The sequence below is a fragment of the Gallus gallus genome, chromosome 2, assembly GCF_016699485.2.
Source record: "Gallus gallus isolate bGalGal1 chromosome 2, bGalGal1.mat.broiler.GRCg7b, whole genome shotgun sequence".
Taxonomy (NCBI): Eukaryota; Metazoa; Chordata; class Aves; order Galliformes; family Phasianidae; genus Gallus; species Gallus gallus.
In genome coordinates this window covers 137,215,941-137,240,618 of record NC_052533.1, presented here as the reverse complement: position 1 = coordinate 137,240,618, position 24,678 = coordinate 137,215,941, and the positions used below count along the sequence as shown (strand labels likewise).

The 24,678-nt window shown below is 41.6% G+C and overlaps 1 protein-coding gene across 5 annotated transcripts in view; it reads right to left on the bottom strand.

The window, feature by feature from the left end:
• Window positions 1–24,678, bottom strand: part of FER1L6 (fer-1 like family member 6) — an 83,187-nt gene that overhangs the window by 42,681 nt on the left and 15,828 nt on the right. For all 5 annotated transcript variants that reach the window (XR_005857660.2, XM_040695962.2, XM_046938292.1 and 2 more), the window contains exons 2-12: window positions 18,440–18,522; window positions 15,066–15,192; window positions 14,046–14,100; window positions 13,838–13,969; window positions 13,460–13,522; window positions 10,039–10,117; window positions 9,455–9,611; window positions 8,159–8,345; window positions 4,803–4,995; window positions 3,473–3,816; window positions 1,276–1,384 (exon numbers count right to left, since the gene is read on the bottom strand). Coding sequence is in view for 4 of the 5 variants with exons in the window: in XM_040695962.2 (XP_040551896.1) it covers window positions 1,276–1,384; window positions 3,473–3,816; window positions 4,803–4,995; window positions 8,159–8,345; window positions 9,455–9,611; window positions 10,039–10,117; window positions 13,460–13,522; window positions 13,838–13,969; window positions 14,046–14,100; window positions 15,066–15,192; window positions 18,440–18,522 (1,529 nt within the window). In the remaining variant the exon portion in view is untranslated. The remainder of the gene's footprint in view (window positions 1–1,275; window positions 1,385–3,472; window positions 3,817–4,802; window positions 4,996–8,158; window positions 8,346–9,454; window positions 9,612–10,038; window positions 10,118–13,459; window positions 13,523–13,837; window positions 13,970–14,045; window positions 14,101–15,065; window positions 15,193–18,439; window positions 18,523–24,678) is intronic.

Below are 24,678 nucleotides of genomic sequence, written 5' to 3'. Positions count from 1 at the left end.
AGACACGGGATTACAAGTGAGGAGATGACTAGTAAGAAGATGGAAAACCTGAATGAGGTTTAAAAAAGAGGAAGAATATTCATACTAGTGAAACATCTTTGTCCGTCTACTCTTATCATTATCTGTTCCTGGCATACCAAAGCATATAGGAAAGGTCCTGACTGGTTATGTTAATCCCAGTGTCTGTTCAGACTCCAGCACCATGCTTCCATTACCACTCCTACCCAATAGGCATCTAGAATACCAATGCCCATCAATGAGAGATCCTCTGCCTCCTAACCCACAGGAACACCCCAGGAGGACAACAATTTTCTTTTGAAATTCTTTTACTAAAGAAATTCAAAAGCAAAATCAATAATGATGCTATTATTTCTAATCCCAGGACCCTGAGTATATTTGACTTAAATAGTAACTGTAAGTCTCCTTTCCAACATGTGGATGATAATTACAAAGCCTGATCTCAGAAGCGTTATAGCTCATTTTCAGTCAAGCAATTTTTGCTAAGTAGGGTTGCAAAGGGACCTTTAGTAAGAACAGCACCTTGATGCCACAGCTTCATGCTTGACACTAGACTACTCTGCCAGTAACACAATCATCTTCTCTGATAAGATTTTTCCTTGAAAGGCAGTTATCAGCACTGGGAAAGATGTGAATCCATGAAAGTGGTAATTACAGCTTAGAGACAGGCAGAACAAATTCATTGAAGGAGAGGGATGTGCTGAGTCACCCCACACAGCATCCCCATCTGGATTCTAGATTCAGCCCTTCATGTAAATAAAGACCATTTGCCAAATTTGGATTCAAATTTCAACTGCACAGATATCTGGCAGATGTTCATGTCCTAAGTTCAGAGCCAGACTCATCTTTAGTAGTAACTCCAACAAGAACACAAAAATCAGTATCATCTCTCAACCAATTATAAAAAATGAGTTTCTTGTTATTCCTAGCACTGCTTCCAGCTAAGTTTCAGCATGAATCAATATCGCTCATTGACTGCTCTATTTGTGAGACCAATCTCTCCCTGCACAATTATCTTTACTACTGAGCACACCAAGGTACACAGGCACAAAGTGTCAGGGTGCTACTGTGCAACAGGACTCAAAGTCTGGAATGAGCATGGTGCTACCCACGTGCTGCCCTGATGATGAGGGTTTAATTCCAACTTGCAAGCCTTGTTCTGAAAGTTATCCTTGAGACACAGCACTCTGTAGCACGTAGTGTCCACATGCAGGTGCGACATCTTCTCTTCTTTAGAGAAGAGCTTAACACACTTACCAACAGAAACCTCAAAGGTTATTGGCTTGTCCCCAATCTTCCTATCAATCATTGTGGCTTCAAAAAATGCCCCAAAGAGGAGGAACTCTTCAAATTTCTCTCCATAGATCTATTGGAGAAGAAGGAGGCAGAAAAAAATGACATTTATTTTACTTTCTACTCTTTTTTTTTTTTTTTTTGCATTACAGAGACTTCACAAGTATCCAGCAGCTGTGCTACTGTTGTAGATCTGTCAGCCTGAGATTGTCAGTGGTTATATAGTGAGAAGTAATACCACTCCGCTCTTACCATAAAAAGAGAAAAACATGTATGACTTTGGTTGTATCAACAGTGTCCAGCAATATCAGCTGGTCACATAAAAGTAATTTCTTCTCACTCCATATCTTTCTTCACCAGTAGTCTCTTAAATAATTCCTTTATTTCCACATACACTTAAACCACCATTCCATCCATAAGTCTCTGATGGTTCAAGGGCACTTTTTGCTGCTTTCCCAGCTCTGTTCCCCAGGAGCGACTTTAACCTTCTGCTCTTGTGTTTGCGTTATCAAGGTGTTGACCTGGTGGGGTATGAAGTTCTCTGCTGTTTGCCTTCCCTAGCATCACAGCACAGACACTGGTAACTGTGTTGTCAGCACAGGAACCAAACAATCACAACATGGCAGCAGATACTAAAAAATGTCACTTCTTGAGGAGTTTTGAGACTCAGTTTGGTTCTGTATACACTCATTCAAGACCCATTCAAGGAAAGCCAGCTGAGACCTTCAGTCCTCTTGGGCCATTAACAAAGCAAGCTATTAACCTCAAACCAAGACTAAGCTCAAATTAACTGAATGTTATGGCTTAAGTTCTCCCAGGTTCGTATACTGACTGCCACAATCTCCCCAGTTCAAACACTACCGATCTCCTCATATGAATATCAGTGCACTGAAGCCCATTGGGCAAGATCAGAATGGGGATCTTTTTGCAAGAGAGTGAGGAAATGATTAAAAAATCATCTGTGTATGAATATTAGTTTTCCTGCCTTTCATCGTCCTTTTGCAAAGCAGAAACAGCTTTTGACAAAGTCCACGATCTCTTCTTTTTGAAAACAACCCTCTGCTATACACAGCAAAGAGGCATATGTTTCCAACAACAGAATTAGCAGCATTTCAAATCAAACGTAACTTCACAAGCAAATTGCAGCTCCAGAGTAGCTTCAGCTTCTCTGCACCTTGATTATCTTCAGTATGAACCCAGAGCAAAGTGTGCCTACTAAAGCTGAGGCTCAGAGACTGTGACACACATTTACTTCCCATTACAAAGAAAGCAAATAACAAATGTTTAATGTCTTCTTGCTGTTGGAATCAGTTCACCTGTGGGGCCAGGTGATTTGCCTCTGTTGTCTCAGAGGCTCTATGAGACATTTTCCACCTTATTTTTAATGGCTCCTTTTCCCGCTTTTCTTTTCAGAGAGATGAAATAGAATTACTTTGTCTATTATAGCATGAAATATTGCTGAAACAAAAGAATATCTAGCAGCACTGCATTATGTTGCTACTTTTTACTCATTCCATACTGGAAATTGATGCACAGTTCCAGAAATAAATCCTTATTACTACTATTAGTATTTATTTGTGATACCGCAGGGTTTGTTCCTCTACCTGGAGTATTTAGCTAGCAGCTAAAGCCACACTGCCTGAGCACCTTACAGTAATGGATTTCTTCTCTATGGAGGAAAATCTATAAGAAAATAAATTTCTTCTCATGTCATTGCTATTACAGTCTTCAGAGAAGAATAGAGGGACCACGGCAATTTAAAGCTAGATAGGTATATAAAGCAAGACCGGGGCCCAGACTTGCATGTTGGCCTGCCATTATCCATAACACTTCTCTGCCAACACACTCCTTGACTTGTGTCATTTAGCAGCTCATGTGTTTCTAATAGGAATACATAGATACAGACAGTGCAGAAGGACTAATAATACAGAAGATAATTTTTATGGAAACCAAGTCCTACGCAGTACTTTCCCCAAGTTTCGGATACACATTAATGTTCCATTTGAATTGCTTTATTATCAGAAGATACCAAGACTATGGGGGCAGCAAGAGAGGAGCATATAATAGCAGTACTACATGATCTAAATGCAACTATAGAAATCAAAGCCATCCTCAGAAGCTTAGGGGCACATGTCAATCAGTCTCTTAATATCACACCAACCTCTGAAGGCGCATCAAATGGCTCAACTTCCACTTCAGTTGAGTTTGTCTTATCTGAAGGAGAAGCTGACTTTCCATCCTCTCCTCCTTTGTCAGTTTTGTCTTTTCCTTTGGCTGCTTTGGAATCTTTAGCTGGCAACTTGATATCCTTGGTGATCCTTGAAAATTTTGACTCACGGGCTCCTCCTGAAAGTATCTCCACAGCAATCTCAATGAAGAGACGCCCCCTGAAAGAGGCCCCTTCTCCAAAACCTTCATTAAGCTCCTGGTGGTCGTCCATGAGGCTGTTATTCCTGGCTGAGCCATAGAGATTGATCCAGGCGGGTCCAAAGGTAGGCAAGAACCCTGAGGATAAAGCATTATGTCATTTCCATTAGGCATTAGCACACACTCCTGGCAGCCTGTTCAACAAAGTTTGCCTCTCATGTTCCAAAAGCCAAGCCTGGGTCCACTTCTATGCAGGTAGGGACCAATTCATATAGATCACTGTTTTGCAAGGCAAATTTTAGGCACTGAGTAGCTGCTCTTAACACTCAACCAGGAACTCTGTCGATCTGATATTCTTTATCAGAAGCTATTCATGCTTCCTGTGTTGGGAACATAGGACCTATCAAACTTCTTGGAAGAAAATGCCTTGCTCCCAGAGGATGAGGACTGGAACTTGGTGGGAGAGGCTTTCTCATCTTGCCCTGACTGTTCACAGGCCCGTGTCACTTCTCACATTATATGATTTATCATATGATTTTGGTTTAAAGAGTCAGATACAAATTTGAATTGCCAATGAAAACTGACTGTGTTCCTCACTGTGATAACACAGTATAAATTAGGCTGGAGACATACGCTCAATCATCAGTAAAAAGACTCAAGGCAGTGAGTTTCATGTACATGAGGGTTTACATATTTGTTCATGGTACCTCTTTGAGCTGTGGTAGCACCCAGCTGAGGGCTACCAAAACACATTTCCCTTCCTGGATAGAAGCCTGCTCTGCCTATGGTGTGCGCTTTGTGCTTTCATTGGCAAAGAGATACTAGTACAAACTGTAAACTTGCATCAGGTATCCCTAATGGAGAAAATTCTTGCCAGTCACAAAGAAGTTACCAATTAATGCAGCAGCCTTTTAACAAATAAGGAAGTAGCACACTACCATACACCAAACACAATGCAATATAAGTTTGAATTAAACAAAGAAAAGGACTTTGAGAACCAACAAAAGACATGGATGTTTACTTGAACACTGGGAATCCCTAAAATGGGATTAATCAGTGCTCAGATCTCAAACAAGTGGATTTTACTGTAGGGGCATATTCTGGAGCAGCCATTTTCCCTTTACCTTTGTCACCATCTTGTTCATTGGATATTTTCTTCAAGTCAATGAAGTGGGTGGCTAAGGCCACATCATTCATGCTGCCTTCATCCCAGACCTGGATTTTGACTCTTCGGCAGAGTGGAGGGAACATTTCCTTGAAGATAATCTGTTCGTGCCATATGGGATCTGCACAGTTCTTTTGCACAGTTGTCCGACCCTGAAATGAAAGTCCAGCATATGTAACTGCAAGGATTAGACTCTGGAGAACAGCAATGAGTATATCAAAAACTGCAGTCAGCAACATTTCACCAGTTAATATTTAAGCACAAATATCCTGTGTTGAAAGTATTTCTGCTTTTTCTATTAGCTTGTTTATTCTTCCCTCAGTATCTAATAAAAGACCACATTATGGTTTAAGAGTTCTCAGCTGCACAGAGCAGACCTTAGAATAAAATCTGATTCATAGAATTACAGAATCTTTTGAGTTAGAAGAGACCTTTAAAGGCAATCTAGTCTAACTCCCCTGCAGTGAACAGGGACACCTATAGCTAGATCAGGTTGCTCAGAGCCTGGTCTAGCCTGACCTTCAGTGTCTCCAAGGGTGGGGTATCCACCACCTCTCTGGGCAGCCTGTTCCAGTGTCTCACTATCTCTATCATAAAAAAAACTTCTTCCTTACAGTATAAATCTCCCCTCTTTTTGTTTAAAACCATTTCTCCTCATCCTGTCACAGCAGACATTGCTGAAGAGTCTGTCCACTTCTTTCTTACAGCCCCCCTTTAGATACTGAAAAATTGCTATCAGGACTCTCCAGAGCCTTCTCTTCTCCAGATTGAACATCCCCAGCTCTCTCAGTTTGTTCTCGAAGGGAAGGTGTTCCATCCCTTAGATCGTTTTTGCCCTCCTGTGGACAAGCTCCAACAGGTCTGTGTCTCTCCTGTGTTGAGGACTCCACATCTGGATGCGGAACTCCAGGTGAGGCCTCACTGGTGCAGAACAGAGGGGCAGGATCACCTCCCTCACTCTGCTGGCCACATTTCTGTTTGTGCAGTCCAGGATACAGTTGGCTTTCTGGGCTACAAGGGCACATTGCTGGCTCATGTCCAGCTTCCTATCCACCAGTATCCCCAAGTCCTTTTCAGCACAGCTGTGGTCTATCCTTTCATTCCCCAGCTTGTACTGATAGTGGGGGTTGCCACGATCCAGGTGCAAGACCTTCACTTGAATTTGTTGAACTTTATGTGGTTCTCCTGGGTTCACTGCTCAAGCCTGTCTAGGCCTCTCTGGATGGCATCCCATCCCTTGGATGTGTTGACCACATCACACAGCTTGATGTCATCAGCAAACTTGCTGAGGGTGCACTTGATCCCACTGTCGGTGTCACTGATGAAGATGTTAAAAAATACTGGTCCCAGTACTAACCCCTGATGGACACCACTCATCACCAATTTCCATCCAGACATTGAGCCATTGACCACCACTCTCTGGATACGATCTCTCAACCAGTTCTTCATCCATCAAACAGTCTACATATCCAATTCATATCTTTCCAATTTGGAGAGAATGACATTATGAGGGACCATGTCAAAGGCCTTACTGAAGTCCAGACAGATGGTGTGAGTGACTCTTCCCTTGTCCACCAACATGGTTATGCCATCATGCCTTTGTTCAAGTCATGCTGATTATCCCATATCACCTCCCTTATTTTCATGTGCCTTAGCACAGCTTCCAGGAGGATAAGCTCCGTGATCTTCCCTGGCACTGAGGTGAGGTGAGACAAACAGGTCGGTGGTCCCCTACCTTTCTTGGCATTTTTTCCAGTCACCAAGGATTTCACCTGACCGCCATGAGTTTTTAAATGTCATCAAGAATGGCTTGGTGACTACATCAACCAATTCCCTCAGGACTCTGGGATGCATCTCATGGGTACCTATGGACTTTTGGATGTTCAGGTTCCCAGGCACTCATAAACCTGATCTTCGTTCACAGTGGAAGAGGCATTGTGCCCCTGGTTCCCACCTTCTGTACCATCTGCTCAAGGGCAGTGTGTAGAGTAGTCACTAGTGAAAAGTGAGCCAAAAAAATGTTGTTGAATACCTCAGTCTTCTTCCAGGTATGCCCTTCTGGACTTTCCTTTTCTTAATTCTTCCTTCCCTTAATTCTTAATTCTTTCTCTTCCCTTTCCTTCCCTTTCCTAATTCTTCGGGACCCCTATGCACAAAACGTATCTGTGAAGCCAGACATTTATGTTTATGCTACAAACTGCACATCTTAAAATGGCTTTTGAAATATCTTGGTGGTAGTAATACCATGCATTTTGTCTCATAAAAACTTAAATTCATCACTGCTGCCAGGCTGTATGTACCAATGGAATTATCTTAATCGAGGTAATTTATCTAGTATAAAATATGATTACTGTGGCTTATGCTCTAGGCACATATCCATGTGCTACAGACACAGAGACTGGAGCTTCTCCTAGCCTGAAGCAGGTGGCAGGACCATATCACAGCAGCAACAGGCCTTCTATTTTCACATTTGATGAAAACAACTAAGGAAGAAAGTCCACCTGGGCTAGACCCATATTTGACATGCAAGCATGCAAACTCACATTGATGACCCATTCCTGTGTTTTCTTCAGATCTCTGTTAAGCCTGAACCAACTGCACACATTTGACCAATCATTTTAACCCATACTAGTTTCAGACTTCCAACACTTCACAATTTGGATTCACAGCAAAACATGAACGTAGCACAAAAAGCCTCATTCTCGTGTCTAAAACTTGTAGAGGATGAAATGTATTCCTCCTCTCTCTCCCCAAGGCTTCCTTGCACACAAAAAGTATTGCTGCTTTCAAATAATGTTCAGTTAGCTTTTTTTGCTATTTAGGTCAATAATCAAAACAAGCTCCTTGACATGGTCCTTCATGGTCGTAACAGGAGAACTGGATCCCTGGGCGTCCTCTCTTCTCTTCTTTGCTATCAATTCAATCCAGTTCAAACCTACCTTGCTGATTTCAATCCTCTTTCATTTTTTTTCACTTTAAGATCAGAGTATAGGACCGACCTAATACCACACTGCATAATTTGCTGTTTTCTAACTTGATGCTTTTGTAAAAAATCTGCAGAATTTGCTTTCCCCTACTGCTGCCTGACTCCAACCTACTGCTGTGAGGCTGATACTACTTCTGCTGACATCAAGAGTTTATTTCACTTTGTTCCTGCATAATTTAAGAACTGAAATTTTTCCTTCTGTTGAAAGAAATATGTGTTTTTCCTATTTTACATAACAAAAAATTAAAGGACATAAGCACTATTGCCTGCTTGCTATACAGCTAGCAAGAAAGAAGGCCTACATATGTGATCAAGAGGATCCCAATTACCATTTGACCTGCAAACATGACCACCACATAGGGATCCACAAGGTCCTTACTGTCACCTATGAACGCTTTCGTAACATTTGCCATGATGCTAGAGTTCATCTTCGGAAGTCCTTCTGCTTTGTAAATTCTCACATAAAATCTGGCCCATGGTCTTTCAGATGGAAATCCTCTGGGGATCAAGAGATTTCTGAAAGGAAAGAGAAGATGCTTCCTTAAAATTGAAAGTGATATTTTTTTCCCAAATCCATTATTTCGAGTTAGCTTGCATTCTGAGAATAAATGAAAAAAGGGGGTAGAAATTTGTTTTTGGATCTCCAGAACCACAACATTTTCTGTTTAGTATGAGAAAATAATACACCATTATTCAGCAAATATGTCTGTGTGACATATACGTGCTTCTAAAAGCACAGAAAACATCATTTGTAGGTGACCTCTGGATATTACCTATTTCAACGCCCTTCTCAGAGCAGGTCTAGCTGGATCAGGTTGCTCAGCATTGTGTCTGATAAATTCTGAGTATCTCCACCTGCTCTCTCTTGCCTTCTGCTACATTTAACCACCTTCATGGTACAAAATATGTAAATCTGCTTATTTCTGCCCAGCAATTCCCTTGTTCTAACTTGTATCCAAAGCCTCTCATTCTTCTACTCTTGAAATAATCCAGCTTTGTCCTCTTCGTTATACAGCTGGAGACAGCAGTAAGATCCCCCTTAACTTACTTTTCATAAGACTCAAGTAACAAATCCTCCCAGCGCTCCTGGTAGATCATGTAATCCAGTCCCATATCTTGGTGGCCCTCCATGAACTGGTCCTATATGTCAGTATTGACTAGAAATATTGCTCTTGTAAAATCTAAAGTATGCTGGCAGCTTGTTACCACTTTAATTTCTGTATCTTACATGGAGAGCACATATGAGTTTATTTAAGAACACGGAAAATATAATGTGCACATATCTGATAGATAAGAACTAATAACTTCTCATACTTTTTCTTCTTCCTACACTGCTTATCAAAATTATTTCAACTGATTTTAAATCAATGAATCTTCTATCAAGGATAATCTGGCACTTAGCCACCGGTTCTGGTCAGCTCTATCAGCTACAGAGAAGTGACTATGACATGCTCTTCAATTTATTTGAGAGGATTATAAAAACCTCTCTTTGAGTACATCAGAACAGCCAGGCATATGATAACTTCAGCTATTAACCCTGTGTTAGCAATGACAGGAGTGAAAAGAGAGCAGAGGACTTTTCAGGTACTTAGTAAAGAAAGATGCAGTAAGAAATATTGCAGTACTTTTCAATCTGCTCCTCAGTATCAGCTGTTTTTTGTGTGGCTTGTATCGTGTCGCCTTTCCCAGTCACGCTGATGTCACACTTCAGGTATCCCTTGGTTCCTGTCCTAATATCAGCAGGATCTGTGAGAAGCGCCCACTTGTCACAAAATTGATGACCTGTAAGATGGACAAACTTAAACACCAAGATAGAGGCTGCAAAACATGCAAAACCTGAGAGACACACTCTCTGCTCTCTCCCCACCTCCACCCCCTTTCACCCCAGCACAAGTGGAAACGAACAGGGAGGTTCAGATTTTGTAAACACTGAGCTGCCCACTCTGACCCCGTAATTAAATGCTGACTCTGTAAGTGCTTCCTAGCAAAGGGCAGATTGTCAAGGTGTTATCAGGGATGAACTTCCTTCCTTCCAGAGAACCAACTTTGTCTGGTTCTCTGTCATCCATATAGGAAAACAAACCTTCCAAAAACCCAACTAAATTTGTCCCTTGGTGTACACCTCAAACATCTAAGTGGAAAAGCAACTCACCTCCCCTTCCTTCCTCCCAACTCATTTAACAGGTTTAACAGGCAGGAAACCACTTACCTGGCTGAGCATACACTGTCCCCAGGTCTACCTTAAAGGAGCCTATCAGCACACTCCCAATCAGTTTATGGTGCATAACCTGTTACAAAAATGCAGTGTTACTACCTCTTTTTTTCTATCACCCTAAGAGCAATTTAAAGATCATATTTGGTACAGAGGTAGTGAACAGTGATATTAAGCAGCACATGACGATGATTGCTTATAGCTGCAGGTGCAGAGAGCATTTGGAATTTCTTCCCTCATGCCTTGTGCCAATTTAGAAATCAATCCAGTTGCATTCATTTGGAATCACCCAGGTTCATCCCAGGCTGAGTACAAAGGTTCATTCCCAGATGAGGAATCAGATGGATATGTCTTCAGAGCCGATGTAGTTATATTACTTATCCCAGTAAATTTAAATAAATCATAATAAGGATAGACACATGGGGCACAGCTGGTTCCACATTAGGCTGCAGAAACTGTACCACTTTTTGTGCAATAGCTGAACTGCCATATGAACTGAGTACACCCATAGGAGAAGGAATTAAAGTGTTCCTCTGCAACATTTCAACATGTATTAAACAGAGAGACTCAGTCCTGATTTAGCCCCCACCATATTAATGAAGTCAGAGAAGTGATGTGGATGCAAATGAGATGGCAAGCAGGCCCCAGTGAGTCTGTCTCCTTAGCCTTCCTGGCAAGTAATGAATTTCATTTAGTCCAATTGAACTCAAATTTGATTAATAACTTTCCTTTGTCAGATGATTCCCACGTCTCTGTACTTTTGTGTTTGGTTTTCAAATACGTCTGCGTGCTCCATCTTACAGACAAAGCAGATGCTGGCAACATGTTCTAAGGAAAGACAGGCTCTGGAAATGCATTTCTTAAAGAATATGCCTCTCATTGGAATAGCTGACAAGGTTGGAATCCACTCCTGGACTGTGGAATACTTTCTGAAAACAGCCTGAGTCATCTAGAAAATCTTGGCCCCACTTCAAATTAGTCCCCGAGTTTAGTTTCACAAAAGTGAAATTTAGAATTTGGAGATAAATGTTCACACATCTGAGAGCATTTTAGGAATCTGAAAGACTTCATACTCTGGCTTTGGACTCGCACATCCATGACGGGGACACTGGACTTCAGCTATTTTTCATTGGATTTGTCATGTGACTTCATTTTGTGTGTTGCCCTCCAGTGTGCCACTGTGATTTTGGGATCACATTCACCCATCCTTGGTAAAACCTCACCTCAACATGGAAGGTGTTGAAGTACAACAGAAAAATCAAAAGATAAAGGAGAAATGTTATTCACCCCTATGATTTAAGCTTAAAAACTAATTGAGCTTTGCGTAGGAGAGGGCTCAGTGTTAAGCCAGTGCTTCATGCACAAGTGCTGCTTTTCTCAATCCCTGATGCCACCAGGTCCCATCACAGTGCTGCAGCCTTGCTCTGACAAGGCTGGACTAAGGGACCCATGGAGGAAGAAGCCTTGAAAACTGGTGGGTTTCATCCTGCCACGTGACAAGATCATAGTTTTGGGGGAACTACATGGGAACAGAAGCTTGCCCTAATCTACTCATCACACCAGGAAGGGTGGGTGGAATGGGGAAGTAGGATGTAGGCTTTCCATGATCAAAACATAAAAGCTTCTTCATGACTTTGGAAACAAGAGGAGGGGATGTGCCTAAGTCCGACATGATGTTGTCTAACTGCTCTTTGTATTTTCTCTCCAGGGTATGTCAAGGTATTCAAACAGTGTTAGATGTGTAACCCTCACTACTCTTTCTGGAGGTTTGCTGTATGAAATATGACATCCTTGGGTGAATGTCCTCTATGGCACTTTTAACTGCTGAGGGAACAGCTCAATGCTTCTGTTAAGTGCTCTGCGTTTCTCCTGGTACTTCTTTGAGTGTATTTTTTTTTTATGATAGCGAAGTATGCAAGCATTAAGTTTACAGGAAATGCCTCTTGCCTTCCCTGGAAGGGAGCATCACATCTACGCTGCACCTCATTAGAGATTTGTATCCTTCCAGACTAGAGAGGACTGAACAATTTTCTTCAGATTTTCTGAATGAGGACAAGTATGAACAGTGTTGAACTGAGGAGTATTTCAGTATTGCAGCAGTAGGGGCATCTCAGCTGTACCGTAACATTACTACAAGGTTTTTCGAATGTGCTGGAGGATATAAAAGGAGAAAAGGATTTGTTCAGTAGTAGGTGCTAGGAAATGGAAAATCTCATTTTCTTCTCAAATTCAGAGTCTGAATGCAGCTGAACTGCTGAACTCATGCAAAATAGCACTAATCTTTTTCGCTTTCCTTGAGCTTCCAGGTGCAAATGAATTTGTTTTCACAGACTACGTGGATTCAGTGCATGACTGATTGCTGATAACGGCAGCTACTAATCTTTGTTTTTCCTTTAGTCATAATCATGCTAAGCAAGTGCCTTGAAGCTTTCCATCCCGCACAGCTTCCTTCTCTCCCGCCGTACATTTCCTTTCTTATTTATTTCTATCCCCACATGTTGCATTCTCTAAAACTGTGCTGAAAAGTAATGAATTTCTGATTTCAGTAGCACCAGCGAGCATTGTACTTAATATTTTCTTTTTAAAATGTCATTTTTATCTAGGAGGCTTTCTTTCATTTCACCTTCATCAGGTTTATATCGAAATGTTCTCTGAGCCCGATGAAGCTATGCAGATTGACACCAGTTAATGCTGGCACATTTCCCATACACCAACACACTCAGAAATCTGGCATATTCCTGTCCACCACTGGATATATGGAAGTATTAGGTAAAGAACATAAATTCCAGAAGACTGACTGTATCTTGGAGAAAAATTACTATACATCCCCAAAATGCAGCAGTTCACAATATTTGGTGTGTCAGTACTGTCCTTATATACCACTACATCAGAAGGCTCATGGAGGCCATATGCTGTGATGTAATCCTAACAGTTATACAATATCTACTCCAGAGCAGAAGAGGAGACAATGTCAGTCTACAGTAAACTCTGCCCTTGGGGATACATGAAGGTGCAGATTTCCTGCACAGGTATGAATTTCATGTATTTGAGCTGTGTATGTGATAGAGTGGATCTGAGCTTAGGATGCTGTCTGTCAATTTACTACCAGCACTGTGAATCCAGATGTCCAGCTGGTCATTTTTAAATGAATAGTTTTGATTTTTGTAGCTGGGAAAAGTCATTTCCTAATCAGCTCCACAAAGCAGGCACATTCTGAACACCTCTAGAAATCATTGCCAGCTGCCTTTCCCCCTTTTCCTCTCCATTCTCCTTTCCTCTTCCAACACTTCATGTTGCTTTCATAGCACCCTTGGTACTGAACCTTATTTCTCTTTTTAATTGCATTAGGAAGAAGTATTCAGAGCCAAAATGACACAGATACTATTACTTACTGCACTAGGCTTTCCTAGGTACTTACAGAGATGTTGATTATTTTGTCGAACAGAAACACCTGTGGTCCAACGAAATCAAACACAAAGTACTGTGGGAGAAGGGGACAGCAGGTCAGAATCATCTTTGTGCTGGTAGCAGCACTGTCAGCATCATGGCTTAGCTTTTTGGGTTACCCCACAGAGCCCTGGCAAAAATCTGGGAGCTAAAGAGGTGGTGGTGGGCATGGCAAAGCCCTTTCCCTGTTCCCAGGACAAAAGGGAAAGCCCAGACCCCTTTGCTACTGAACAAACATCCCTGCTCACACATACAGATGCTACCAACTTGTCCATTCCAGTTCAAGCCACCAAGTGGAGACGTCTCAGTGGCATTGAAGAAAATGTCTTCAGCAACAGAAAGAACCAACCTCATTGTAGAAGGGAGCATTTGTGCCTTCTTTCACTGTTGTTTGCTTCTTCTCATCACCAATCTCAATGATCACTATGGGATCAATGTTCTCACCCACCAGCTGCCTGGCCTCAGTGATGGTGATGGCAATCTGTGGAGGACAAGGACAACACACATATTTCCCAGCTCATGTCAAAGGCATGTACAGGCTGTCACCCCCTGCTTACCTGGTAGTTCTGGGTTTTCATCTCCTCTTCATGAATTCTGGGCACCAGCTTTGCCCTGTATCAACCACAAAATACTTCATTAGGCATCTCTGGCTAGACCTACAACTTGGATGTATGTTGCAAAGAGTTTTTGTCACTAAGCTGCCATTGTTTTTAGCAGGTAGCTTTGTTAGGCTTGATTTCACCAGCATTCAAGCACCATCGGATGGGCATGTGTGGCTCCAAGGGCTCAGACCTGTGATCAGATGGCAGCTGCATTATGAGCTGAACCGCTGCAGCTGTCCATGGGCAAGGGCCATGCACATGGAAAACAAAACAGCCCCCTCCTCTCCTGTTGGAAGCTGGATACAAGCACTGCTCTGCTTGTGCCTCTCATTACCACATGCAAGGTACAACTCCAGCTTCCATGCAGAACAGTGCCAACTGGTCTTATACTTTTTCCTGTTGCTTTTCATAAGACATGAAAATAGGATGGCACATTTCTTACCTAGTTCAAGTGGCAGAATTCAGCATAATAACTCCTTGAATACTATAAGATTTCAAATCTGGATTTATATGACATCCCACTTAGATCTCTCTGTCTTTCATGTATTTGGTAGTAGGGAAATGTTTTGCATCTGCACAGCCCAGAACAACTATCTGCCATCCATGCAAATGATCTTACCCATTGATCCCATCAAACTTGACTCCTTTCCTCCCCCACTTGAAAAACAACTACATAAAACACCTGATTATAGAGTTTGGTGGCCAATTTGTCTCATTTTCATTAGCAGCAGAGTTCAGGCCCTGTAGCATCCATTTCAATCTCTCCCTGTACTAGATAGCATCTGGTGACAATCTGTCTTGAGCTGATAATATTTTGCTGACAAGCACATCCACTCTGTCATGTGGAAGGAGTGAAGGGATCGCTGCTGTCAGTAAATGGATTTTCTGTCAACAGATGCATTGTCCTATGCCAATACCATTCCTGAGAAAGATGGAAAAGGTGTTTTGAGGGACATAAAATACGCCAAGGAGAACCTTTTCCTCTCTGGGCTTAAAGATCCAAAAGCACTGGACAATGCACTGCTGTTCATCAGGTCTTCCTCTTCTTCTTCTTGTCTTCCAAGAGTGTCATGGTGACGATTTTCACTTTCATCATGATCACCTGGTGAGTAAAAACAATCAAGAAAAGAAACCCAGGTTCTGATTTCTGCCAGAAAAAAACTAACTTAGAGCAGAGCAGTGAATTCATCAGTATGAAGTGCATATTTTATTTATTTGGGTATCACATGGATCACAATGAGAATTTGTACTGAGCAGCACTGACGACAGCAGCAGGTTCTCTTCTGTACAAAAAAATTATAGTACAAATAAATTGAAGGTACAGCCCTTCTCATCACACTGTGTGCATTCACAACAGGCACATGCACCAATGGCACCTGACTGCCTCATCTCTCATCTATAGAAAGATGGTGGGACAGATAATCACCATTACTGCAGTAATGAATCTGTCATTCAATCCAACACCCTCCATTTCCCTCTCAGCTACCAAATTGGAGCCTAGTTTTGAAATAATTCCTCATCTTTACCTGCTGCAGAAATGATGAATGGTAGATCAAGGATAGAAGAAGAGAGTTGAGCATGATTCATTGGATCTCTTGTAGACAGCTCTGCTCAAATGAGACAAATTGCTTCCCGAAGTGCCTATTTTTCTTCCTCACTCTCTTGAGTCCCAGTAACTAGCTCAGAGGAACGTATCTACATTTGAACAGTGCAGCCTTTCCCACACTACTCTACTTAGTCCTCCTGGCCCAACAGAAGTTCTGCCAGCATCTCTGCCCCTTGCTGAGGGTGCTTGTGTTCAGCACCTGCCTTGGGAAGGGACCTGTCCATTTTAGGTGAAAGTTTAGATATTGGTTGCCTGGCACTGGTTCTAATATATACATATAAGCAAGAAATGTTCAGTGACTCTGGACTTGAGCTACTTCTGGTCTAGAAGTTGTCAAACAGCCCCCACAAAAGTCAAACTGACTTGCTTAGCAATACTTAGAGGCTTAGACAACCTTGTGGAGACATCCTTGCATCAAATGAAAGGAAATACATCCAAGTGTATCTTCTGCAAGTGTTCTGTGGCACTGTATCTCTACAAAACTAGATAGAGATTGCCCAAAGAAGCTGTGGATGCCCCATCCCTGGAGGCATTCAAAGCCAGGTTGTATGGGGCCCTGGGCAGCATGATCTGGGGCTGGCAGCCCTGCTGTTGGCAGGGGGACTGGAATTGAATGATCTTTGAGATACTTTCCAATGGAAGTAATTATTTGATTCTATAAAGGGTTTTAATAGTGCTTCCACATCCCTTTGCAAAGGCATGGTGATTTGAGTAGTACATAGAAAGTGATGGTGGTAGCAAAGGACCATCGACCATACTGTAAAACTCACTTGGATTTCTAATTAGAGCACTTATCAGGTGTGAATGTGGTCCTTCTGCAGCTGGATTCCACAAGCCCCTGCTCCCAGCAAACCACCAGACAGGTACAGAGACAGGACTTCTGCTTGTGCTAGAAGGTGATCAGACATGAGCCAGCTCCAGCCTGGGTGCCCTAGTGCTCTGTTATGTAGCTCTGAGCTTGAGCTGACACACCCAGCCTCTTGATGGAACAATCTCATATACTATGTATGTTCACTGACTACCCCTCTGGCTCTTGTTCATTCTGCCTGGAACAGGGAGAGTGAATTGTCTTTGCATCCATGTAGACATGACTTGATTTACAGCCCTTGAGTGAAAGTTGTCTGTCTACAGTTTTGCATCTGTAGTACCAAGTCCCCCTGACTACTCCCCAAATCCTATTTACTCTAGAACATGCTGTTTGATTAGGGGCTTGTAGTACTCTGTGTTGTTTGCTTTGTAGGCTGAAGGAGAAAAATCTTCCCCTCCACCCCACGGCTGGGAACAGGTGTGTGCCAGTGTGACGTCCTGCCTGGGCCACTCTCTGCAAGATCCACGTTGAGATGTAAACTCTTTGCAACATTTCTTTTGCTTTACAGTACTATTCCCTTGACATTTTAGTATCTGAATCAATATCCCTTTTTACTCAGTAACCATACATATGTTGCACGTAACTGATCAGTGGGAATTATTCCCTTGTGTACGTTTAGCCAATGGTTTAATAAATCACCACACTCCCTCACTGCACACTTCTCCGCTAGGTCTCCTAAGCCCAAATCCCCATTTAACACAAGAGAGAGATGGTAGTATCTGCATCTTTGCTAGTTCCAACTCTTTTATAAAACAGTAATGACATATATGAAGAAGCAACGTAAGGACCCCAATCCATCCAAGGTCTCAAAGACAAAATCATTTGAAATAAGCAATCAGACAGATTCAAATGCTTACATGGTAAACTAAAGTAAATTATCATGTAGTTTATCTTGTAAAGCACAGCATATTTTATAGATCATAAGGTAATATAAAATAAACTCTAACATAACTGTCATTACTGAGAAGTTTAATGGTGTTTGGTTTCTCTTCTCCAGAAGCAGAGTTTCCTTGCTGTAAGGAGCAGAAGATAATCTTTTTGTTTAAAGTAGTGCCCTTTAGCTAAATAGTATTTATGACACAAAATAAGCGTTCCTGTTTCTACCCAACAGTGAGTCAAGATACACATGGCTGGTTTATGGCAGCACTGTAATTCACAGGCTGCACTAAACACTGAGGAGTCCACGTTTTAAACGTCTCATTAAATTTGAGGCATGAAACTGTAACATAACACCACAGAAAGCAAAGAATTTGTTGTGGCTGAAATGTGAGTTTTCTTGGAGGTGAATGGGAAGACTATGGGGAGAGGAGGAAAATGGCAGTGGTAGGAATGCTGGAGAGCATCTCCTTAGCTTGGAAAACAATGATGTGTTAAAGGGTAAGAAATTAAAGACTGCATGTGTTATTGATGCACTTACATCTGCTAAAGATAAAAAACAAAAGCAAAAACAGAGGAAGGAAGCAAACAAAAACCACGCTACCATATACTTAAGAGAATCACTTTATCTATCCAGCCTATCCAGCCACCATTCTGCAGGTTTCTAGAAGAAGCAGATCTTCAGGAGTAACTGTGAAATGATGTTTCCACCTCTAAAACAGAAAAAAAACTGCTAAAATCCTGTCACCTGCCTATTTTTGTTTTACTCTATCAGATACAGTAGTTTGAACTTGCAGGATCCGAAGCCGGATTTAACAAAATACTTAATGCAAAAAGAGTAATCTCTGTTTACCTAAAAGTGATAAAGAATTTACTGCCCATTTTATCAACACTAAGGCAGCAACTGTAAGACAATTCAAATAAGTTCACATGCAATGAGGTATAACACGATCCCCAACCTGCTCTCACCAGTTGCAGTATTGATTTATGAGGCCTTACCCAGTGCGTCTTTGTTTGCAATAGTCAACCCTTTCTCGCCTTTTTTCTTCTTCTTCAGCTTCATTCCACCAAACAGCCCTTTTCTGAAAAATTAAAGACAAGCAATCATTGTAACAGCTTCCAGCCCTTTTCTGTGCTGGACTCTGGTTTAACTCAAGGGCCTGCTGAGAGGGCATTTTGATTTCCAAGCGATATCATTATATTCTGATTTGCCTTTTACTGGAAGCAAACAAGAGAATGCTCCAGTTTCATGCTTCATCTAACTTAGTTTATTTTTAAAATTTGGCAGTATACGGGCAAGCACCCTGACAGAGAGCCAGAGCTTCTTTTCAAACCAAGACAGCAGGAGGAGGCAAAGAAAGGAAGTTCAAGTTTCCAGTTCTACTGACTTGCCCACACATAATTCTCACTCCTGTGGCAGTGCTAGAAACAAAAGCTTCCTACTGATTTTAGGTTCCTGTCCAAAAGCAGTTTTCCAGTAAATCAAGATAAACATAAAAGCATTTGTTTAAACTTTCTTGGTGTGGATGTGCACAGCACTGGTGGCATATTCACCACAACAGCTTTTGCCTTTTATTTAATTAGTTCTCATTCCCTCCAGTAGCAATGCTACAAGCAGAGTTGGACAAGAGCTCCTCCTCAAGCTGTTTTATGGGGACAGTTCAGCCTAGCACCAACCCCAGCTACCACTGCGTGTGGCTTTTCTACCTTCCACTCCTCCCCATACTGAATTAGAGAATTGGCGCAGCTTAAAACCAAGCTTTAGACAGATCATTTCTACGATCATGGTTAAAGTGGCTTTGCCTTCATTAAGGATTTCTATTTCTTGCATTCATTCTATTTTAACCACAGTCAGGAGCCTAGCACAGTCATTTGGGAGCAGCAGGCATTGATAGGGTGAGATCCAGGCAGGCCAGCACAGCCCTGGGCTGGCTGCCATAACAGAGAAAACACGACAAGACATTCATCAGGGACCCACTGCAAATCTCCCTGTGGCAGCAAGCAGTTCAGCTGCTGAACTAAGCTAAAGCACTCTTTCAAGCAACAGCAGGGAGCCAGGTTGGCTATTCAGAGCTTTGTGCTGTTCTGCCTTTTCCTATTTTAACTTCCCATTGGTCCTTCAGCTTTTTAGAAAGTAAAGAGAAAGAGTAGTTGTATTTTGCAGTTAGTTTCACAGCAGAAGACAAAAGGAAACATCTCTATAAAAGTCATACAATGTTTTCCCCTCAACAAAGAATCTTCTTGGCAAGGCACTGGAAAAGGCTGCCCAGGGAGGTGGTGGAGTCACAATCCCTGGAGATTTTCAAGAAAAGAGTAGATGTCACACAGAGGGACATGGCTTAGCAGGCATGGTTGTGGTGGGTTGATGGTTATACTAGATGATCTTAGTGGTCTTTTTCCAACCTAAATGATTTTATGATTCTGTGATTCTTATTCCTTCCACAGTCTACTCCAAGGAATGCTTCCTTGGTGGCCAGGTAACATAATCCCATCAAATCTCCCTTGTTTGCACTGTGGATCCAGGAGCACTGGCCCTGGAATGGGCCATTGAGGCTGTTCTGTCATTTTGCAGGCAAAGAACAAAGTACGACTACAAGACTAATAAATTTAATAACCTCTACTTCTGACCTGACCTATGCTCCAACTTCTGATTCTCCATACCCTAGAGCCAAGGTAGGAGTTCATATACTGCAGAGAAAAGCCAAGGGGGAAAGATCATAGATTCACAGAATGGCTTGGGTTGGAAGGCACTTCAAAGATCATCTACTTCCAACCCCCAGATCATCAAGTTCCAACAGAAGATGGGTCTTCGCCCCACTGTCCTTGAGGAGAGATTAGCACAGAATCTGTCCTCAGCAACATGGAAGACAAACACTATTTTTGTGCTAAAACTGTGCCCAGATTTCTCCTTTTAACCCAAAGTTTTGAGCAGTGGGTTGGACGTAGTTGCTGTCCTGCATTTGGTTCCCTGAGAGACTGAAGTGAGGAAATTTAACACAGCTGTCCTTACACTTTGGGAAAAGACTGGTTGGTTTTTATTGATCTTATGGTTTTCTTATCTTTTCTTCCTTTAACAAAGAGGGCACTTTTAAGCTGCTGCATGATTCAGTGTTTGAGAGGAGGCTGGGGAGCAGCAATCAAATCTCTGAGCACTGGAGTGTATCGTTTCATTTTTCTGGTTTTCTAGAGGTTTAAACCAGTGTTTAATAATGACCCTTACAGTCTGCATGCATCACCTCCTGATGCCAATCAAAGTTTGGCAAAACAGTTACAACAATATAGGAGCCATACACAGGAGTTCCTCTTTAATGATAAACTGAACAGTGCTTGGGATAGGAGTGGGCATTAATGGACTGTGCACTTTGAGAGCCTGAACTATGACCAAAAATAAGAGGTGGGGAGGAGAGAAGGGAGCAAAATAATAGAACCAAAACAGATTTGGGAAGCTATTTTCATTAGATAAAACCTTGTAGACAGCACTGAATTAATCGTACCACTCTAACATATAATCAGAAATCCAAAGTCACTGCAAATGATTCACTTTGCTTTACTTCATAGTGAAAATGTAAGTCACATTGTTGCAGATCTCCCCTGCCCACTCTCAGCTTTGCTCAGTTTTCACATTCTATGTACTTAGAGTGAAATAAATGGTTCTGTTTGCAGGCATTGTGAAAAGTTACAAAAAACACGTATCAGCATAGCTGAAACATTTCATCTTGAAATGCTGAAATTACATGCTTTTGTATTTTGAAAATATAGTCCTCTACATCTCATTTTTAAAGCTGAAGCATTCACTGAAACCCACACGGATTTGTGAGCAGCTGTGGCTATCAACCCACCTAGTGTTTCCCCTGTATTAGTCTTCTCTCTATCATTTTCCCAATTACTGGTAACGTTAGTTCAAGAAGAGGTCTCCATGGGCATGATTTCATACTACAGTTTTTCCAAGGAAACAAATATGCCTCATACTTCAGAGGGAGAGACAATCGATACCGCTTGAGAATTTTCTGCTAGTAATGCCAGTAGTGAGAGTGAAAACAAAGCATTTATTACAATGGCAACATTTTATTCCCCTATCATCAAAGCATTTGTTTGCCTAAATTGCTGTATAAATAAAAGCAGGTTTCCTGGGAGAAAGTACAGTCCAGCTAGCTGAGACAAACCAGCACCCATGAACTGGGCAAATCTGATGCCAATCAGTGCTCAAACACCTTAAGTCACCTGCAAACTCAATGTGCATTTAATTGCGAAGAAAAAGTTACAGCAAACCAGAATGGGAAGCTGATAATATTTAAAAGCCATATTGAGAGACAGATATTGTGAAAAAAGTTTCGCCAGTGCTCGGCAGAGTATCTCCTGGCTGTCAATAAGGAACAAATACGGCACTGTGAGAATCTAGTGAATTGGGAAGAATTTAGGGTACAGATTATTTGGGGTGCAGAAAAACTCTTTCATCCGTCTTCGGCCTGTGGTGAGGCTGAAGGTAGTGCTGACGTTACAGTGAAGGTTCAGTCCCCATATATTACACGATGCATTAAGACAGTGAAGGATTTTGTTCCTTCCTGGAGCCAATAATCATAGAATCATAGAATAGCCTGGGTTGAAAAGGACCACAGTGATCATCGAGTTTCAACCCCCCTGCTATGTGCAGGGTTGCCAACCACCAGACCAGGCTGCCCAGAGCCACATCCAGCCTGGCCTTGAATGCCTCCAGGGATGGGGCATTCACAACCTCCTTGGGCAACCTGTTCCAGTGTGTCACCACCCTCTGCATGAAAAACTTCCTCCTAATATCCAACCTAAACCTCCCCTGTCCCAGTTTAAAACCATTCCCCCTTGTCCTATCACTATCCACCCTCATATAAATAAGATTTATAAATAAATCAATAAATAATATATAATATACAATTTATTTATTTATAAATAAATAAAGCCGTTTATAAAGAAGATTTAAGCAGCCATAAATCAATCAGATGTAAGATACAGTAGAACAAATTTATTTCCAAAGAGGAGAAATTAGTTTCTACAGGTTACAGACATGCTTACCTTGGAATATTCCTATTATAATTACCTTAAAAAGAAGCAATTAGAAATTTGCCATCTCAGCTAGTTGAAAGCTTTGCTTAAGACAAAGAAAATAGAATCTCTCAGCTCTGTCCGCATGGGGATTGGACAAACCTGGAGTAAGGATAGTCTTTTTTCTTCTGCATATGTACAGTGACAACAGACTGCAATTGATTGAAGTTTCCCTGGCATAAGTAGTAAGTAAGAGTGGTTCATCAACCACTCAATAGCGTTTGATTGCAGCGAGAATGTGTTCGATTTATATGAGTTCATTTCCCTCTACCATTGCCACAGGTCCATTGGGGTTCTGACTTCATTATCATACTTCTTGAAAGACTCACAGATTGTATTCCCCTCTCATCAAGATTTACCCATTACAGCTTCCAGCTTTTGAGCTTGTCAATTTTCCAAAAAAAAAAAAAAAAAAAATCCTTTGATGCCCCTTCTCTTTCATTTAAGCTGTCCTGTTATCACAGAGGCTTCATGATCACATCGTGCACCGCGTAATGCTCTCTCAGATATCCCATAATTGCTATTTGCAACATAATTTAAGGGAAAGATGTCAGAAGAGAACACTTCAAATGTGTCAGCATAAGAGTACAAGTGACCTTACCATACACTGAATTTCCTTTGATTTTTTTCTACAGTAAGTTTAAACTTAGTTTCATCTTCCAGTAAAACACTTCCAGAAGTCCGTGTGCTTAGAATTCACATTTGAGGAGAATCCCTTCTTCCTGTATGAATGGTCACACATAATCCATTCAGTCTTCCCTTCCGGACATGGATAGTAGACTTCATCCCCAAAGGGTACTGGAGAGACTGATCTCACCCAAGTCTGGTGTTGGCTTCTGGCATCCCGAGTGTTTTCACCATCAATGGAGACACTTCAAGGGCACTTCCAGGGTGCAGGTTATCTGACCCACTTTCCATGGGAGGGAAGGAAATCACTTTTTTCCTCTGTTGGTTAAGGCCAATTTGTGCAGCCATCAGCCTTGGAATGGCTTTCTGTGGTGCTGACCCATAAACTGTGCTCCTGGTTGGCACAGAGGAACAGAGCCAAGGAGGTGGATGTTGGGAACCCTTGGGAACACTGAGGGCAGGCACAGAGACGAACCCAATTTTATCTGGACTGTCTCCAGAGACCATCCAGAAGTCCATACAAGGACAGGGTGAATGAGCTGCCAGCACACAGCTGGCAGCAGACAATCCTAGCTGGGACAGCTGCCTTCCGTCCCCGGAGGCCCATTCCTCCCTGGAAGAAGCAGCCTCAGCAAACCTTTCAGCAACATCAAAACAATCAGTTCAGAGTTGATCAAAGATTTGTGCTGCTCAGATCTGATCTCACTCCAGAGCCTGATCTGAGTGTTAGAAACCAAAGAAAGAGAAAGAACAGCCTTCAGGCTTTTCACACATCAACATACAGCTTGTTAGGTAGGTCTGCATCTTTGCATTTTGTTGTTTGCATATTGCCTGTTGTTAGGTAGCTTCTACATTTTGCAGCTTCTTAAAATTCTGCCTCTTTCAACAAAATTTAGCTCTCCAAATAATTTTGCAGTAGATGAAACAATACTGCATTAGGGAAATAATCATTTCTACATAATTAATCTCTCTTTTCCTCAAATAATTCTCTAGGTTGTAAAAATTATTTTCTCGCTCCTTTTTAAATGCAAAAACAAAAGAAAGACTCTTGGCCCATTCTATCACTTCCAGAATAGGTACAACTCAAGGAAATTGAAAGGGGAAGTAAATGATGTTCTCATTTAAGCCACTCATTTTAAAGTTCAAAATATAATTACAAAATAAAGATGGGAGTTCAGATTAAGCAGTCTAATCAATCTAAAACTTTAATGCAAGCAGAATTAAACAACAGTTTTTATTAAGCTAGTATCTCATTTCTGATAATAAATTAAGTCTTGGGGAAGAAATGTATTGAATTGCATTTAATTGTCACAGAGAAATTAATAAAATATCATCTATATAATCAGTCAAAGCAAGAAACACCACAGTGAGCAGTTAATAGTGTATTCATTTCATGCTTTCTCTTCTCAGGATCACAGAAAATTAAGCAAAGATATTGTCTGTTTATTTGTTTAATTTATCTCTTTTGCCAGGGAAGGATTGCTTCACGCAAAATATTGTCAGATACTTTACAATGATACAGTAATGTGACTCTC